Raw genomic sequence first — 3759 nt, 5'->3', positions numbered from 1 at the left:
GGGCTAAGGATTTTAAGGCTGGAGGATCAATATTTGTATATTAAGAACAGAAGATTTTTAAAAATGGGTCTGCAATTACAGTGAGGCCCACTAATCCATGAATTAATGTGTCATATCTCATGCTCAAGCACAGCACACACACCCCACATGTGAATTATTGCACAATACATTCATGCCTCACTGTGTCGTACAGCTTAATTAGTACATGAAGCTAGAGGTGTCAGACATACCCAAATTGGAATAAGTTATGTAGTATGTAAAAGAGCAGAATATTAGCGGGTGCCTGAGTGGCTTAGGTAGTTAAAAGGCTGCCTTGGGCTCAGGTCATGGTCTCAGGGGCCTGGGATTGAGCCCTGCTTGGAGCTTCTTGCTCAGCAGGGAGTCAGTCTACTTCTGCCTCTCCCTCTACCCCTGGTCCCCTTTAGTGTATGTGTGTGTGTGTGTCCGCTCGTGTGTGTGAGTGCACACGTGCATGTTAGTGCCCTCTCTCTCTCTCTTCAAATAAATAAAATCTTTTTTTTTTAAAAAGCAGAATGTTGGAAGATATTTGGTACTTTTTCTGTAGGGAAAGCAGGGTTGATTTGTCTATGGTGCCATTTAGAGTCAGTTTCTGTGATATTTGGGCTGCGACAGGTTACATGGGACTTCTGAGCTATGGTTGGTTGGTTTAACACCATTGTTCAGTAAATATTTACCATTTACTTAGGCATTATGGAATGACAGCACGTACCAGATGAAATATGAAGCAGCATCTTTGAAGCCTGAGCAAAGGAACTCAGCAGCCCCAACCCATTTCAGCTTAACTCAGCCTCACGGAATCAGATCACAGACTCTCTCCACTCTGGGCTTGCTACAGCGCTGATCATAGAATCCTCTTCAATTCCAGCTGGAATGCTGTGTCAGGCACTTCGCAGATTTGGTCAAAAGCTGGTACGCAGACGTACATTGAAGCAAGATGTGACCCAGATCAGATATTTGAACACACTGGATTTAGTGACCCTGGGTGTGGACCGCACAGTGGGTATAGGTGTATATGTCCTGGCTGGGGAGGTGATCAGTAATCAAGCAGGACCTTCGATTGTGATCTGCTTTTTGGTGGCTGGCCTAGCCTCGTTGTTGGCTGGGCTGTGCTATGCAGAGTTGAGTATCCGGATTCCTCATGCTGACTCTGCATATGTCTACACCTATGTCACTGTAGGTGAACTTGGTGCTTTTGTCACTGGCTGGAACCTCCTCCTCTTCCTTGTTGCTGATGGAGTTGTGTTGGGTTGGGTGTGGATGTTAATTTTTGACAATCTGCGTGGGGACCAGATATCTGAGACCCTGACTGAGAACATTTCATCATATGTTTCCCGTGTCTTTGAAAAATATCTAGGCTTCTTTGTTACGTGTTTTGTATTCTTCCTCACTGATTTCTGGTATCTGTGGGTTTTTGAGTGTTCCCAGATTTCCAAATGGTTCACATTGGTTAAAGTTTTCTTTCTCAGTTTTGTCATCATCTCTGGCATCATTAAGGGATCTGCGCAACTGGAAGCTCACAGAAGAGGACTACGTGAAGGCTGGACTCAATGACACCTCTAGTTTGAGCCCTCTGGGCTCTGGAGGATTCATGTCTTTTGGCTTCCAGGGGATTTTCCGTGGCGCAGCTACCTGCTTCTATGCTTTTGTTGGTTTTGACAACATCGTGACCAGAGGTAAAGTAACCCAGAATCCCCAGCATTCTATCCCTATGGGCATTGTGATTTCACTGTTCATCAGCTCTTTGTTGTATTTTGGTATCTCTGCAGCACTTACACTTATGGTGCCTTACTACCAGCTTCGACCTGGTAGCCCCTTGCCTGACGTATTTCTCCATATTGGCTGGGCTCCTGCCTTCTATGTTGTAACTTTTGGATTTTTCTGTTTTCTTTCTGCATGCATCTTAAACTTTACAGTCCCCATATATAGTCATATAAAGATGATGGCAGACGATGGCCCAGTCCTTTGCCACATCCTCCTGGGGGACCTCAGGATAAGAAAAGCATCCCATCTGGGGCCCATGTGCCATTCCGAGTGACCCTGCACAGGACCCCTGGGGCATCCTCAGGCATCTTGGACTGGAGGTCCAATAAAAGGTTAGCAACTTACTATTAAATGGTTGTTTCAGATCATATTGATCTCTTTCCTTTTTCCTTTTGCCCTTTCACTGTATGACTTGGATCAGTATTGATTCTATTTGTAAGTTTTTCTCGTTACTAGGCGCCTGCATTTCGGTTGCCTTTTCTGTGGCAGTATGTAGGGATTCAGCATCCTGGTTTTCAACCCTCCTGCAGGCACTGTGGGGTTACGAGGGCCAGCAGACCCACCTCACTTACCTTGCTGCATGATGGTCAGTAGCTGATCTGTTATGGCATTCACTCCCAGATTAATTTTCTGTGTTTGAAATATGTGCATATGTGCTTTACAGAATAAAACCTCTGAATTAAAAAAAAAATGGCCAAACCAGATTGTATCATCTCTTCTGACGGCAAAAACCTCACCATAAAAACTGAGAGCACTTTGAAAACAACACAGTTTTCGTGTAATCTGGGAGAGAAGTTTGAAGAAACTACAGCTGATGGCAGAAAAACTCAGACTGTCTGCAACTTCACAGACGGCGCATGGGTTCAACATCAGGAATGGGATGGGAAGGAAAGCACAATAACAAGAAAGTTGGAAGATGGGAAATTGGTGGTGGAATGCGTCATGAACAATGTCACCTGTACGCGGATCTATGAAAAAGTAGAGTAAAAATTCCATCATCATTTTGGACAGGAATTATCTGTGGGGATGAACAAGCTCAGTTCAATGAGCAAATCTCCATACTGCTTTTTTTTCATTACTGTGTTCAATTATCTTTACCACAAACATTTTACATGCAACTATTTCAAAGTGTTGATTTAATTAGGATCATTCCTTTGGTTAGTAAATAAATGTGTTTGTGCTAAAAAAAAAAAAATATGCCCTTGCCAGGACCTATTTTGGCACATTCACCCAGGTTGTGGTCATCGTGATCATTTGTGTTATTGCAGCAGTCATGACATTCTTCTTTGGACTCACTTATCTTGTGGACCTCAGTGCAATTGGGTCCCTGACACCTCACTCTCTTGATGCTATTTGTGTACTCATCCTCAAGTATCAGCCTGAGAAGAAGAATGAGTGAAATGAAGCACAGGTACTGGAGGAGAATGGGCCTATGGCAGAGAAGCTGACTCTATCTGGACTATTTTTTCCAAAAATAATGAAAGGGAGTAACAGTGAAAGGAGAGGAAATGTTGAGAAATATCAGTGAGGGTGACAGAACATGAGAGACTCCTAACTCTGTGAAAAGAGAGGTGGTGGAAAGGGAGGTGGGTGGGAGGTTGGGGTGACTGGGTGATGGCACTGAGGAGGGCCCTTGACAGGATGAGCACTGGTTATGCTACATGTTGGCAAATCAAACTCCAATAAAAAATATACAAAAAAAATACAAAAAAAAGAAAGAGAGAGCTGGGAAAGCTAAGAAGGGATTAGAGAATGATGTGATACATTGATGTCAAAAGGGAAAATCAGTTTCTTCTCTACTTCCCCCTAGGACTCAATACCCCTTTTTTTTTTCTCAACCCAGGATCCTGTCAATACACAACACCTAATGAAAATCCTCAAAGCAAACAGTAGAAGGAAATCCATTTCCTGTCCTCCTCATTTTCCAAATTACAACTATAACATAGGAGAGCACTGATTCAGAACACTTTTTCTAAG

At 43.3% G+C, this 3759-nt stretch overlaps 2 protein-coding genes across 2 annotated transcripts; both read left to right on the top strand.

Annotated features, from left to right (window-relative positions):
- The first annotated feature begins 668 nt into the window (after positions 1 to 668).
- LOC609554 (cationic amino acid transporter 3-like) lies at positions 669 to 2056 on the top strand. The gene is given in 2 exon segments (XM_038577912.1): positions 669 to 1514; positions 1516 to 2056. Coding segments are annotated over 2 exon segments (1164 nt in total). The 5' UTR covers positions 669 to 891.
- A 416-nt stretch (positions 2057 to 2472) lies between these two features.
- Positions 2473 to 2977, top strand: LOC106557533 (fatty acid-binding protein 5). Its single transcript, XM_038576150.1, has one exon. It carries the CDS (start codon positions 2473 to 2475, stop codon positions 2767 to 2769), a length of 297 nt encoding a protein of 98 aa, XP_038432078.1. The 3' UTR covers positions 2770 to 2977.
- Positions 2978 to 3759: the final 782 nt, after the last annotated feature.

The sequence above is a fragment of the Canis lupus genome, chromosome 27 (genome assembly GCF_011100685.1).
Source record: "Canis lupus familiaris isolate Mischka breed German Shepherd chromosome 27, alternate assembly UU_Cfam_GSD_1.0, whole genome shotgun sequence".
NCBI lineage: Eukaryota > Metazoa > Chordata > Mammalia > Carnivora > Canidae > Canis > Canis lupus.
Note: the sequence above shows the minus strand (reverse complement) of the source record. Positions and strands in the feature narration are given on the sequence as shown.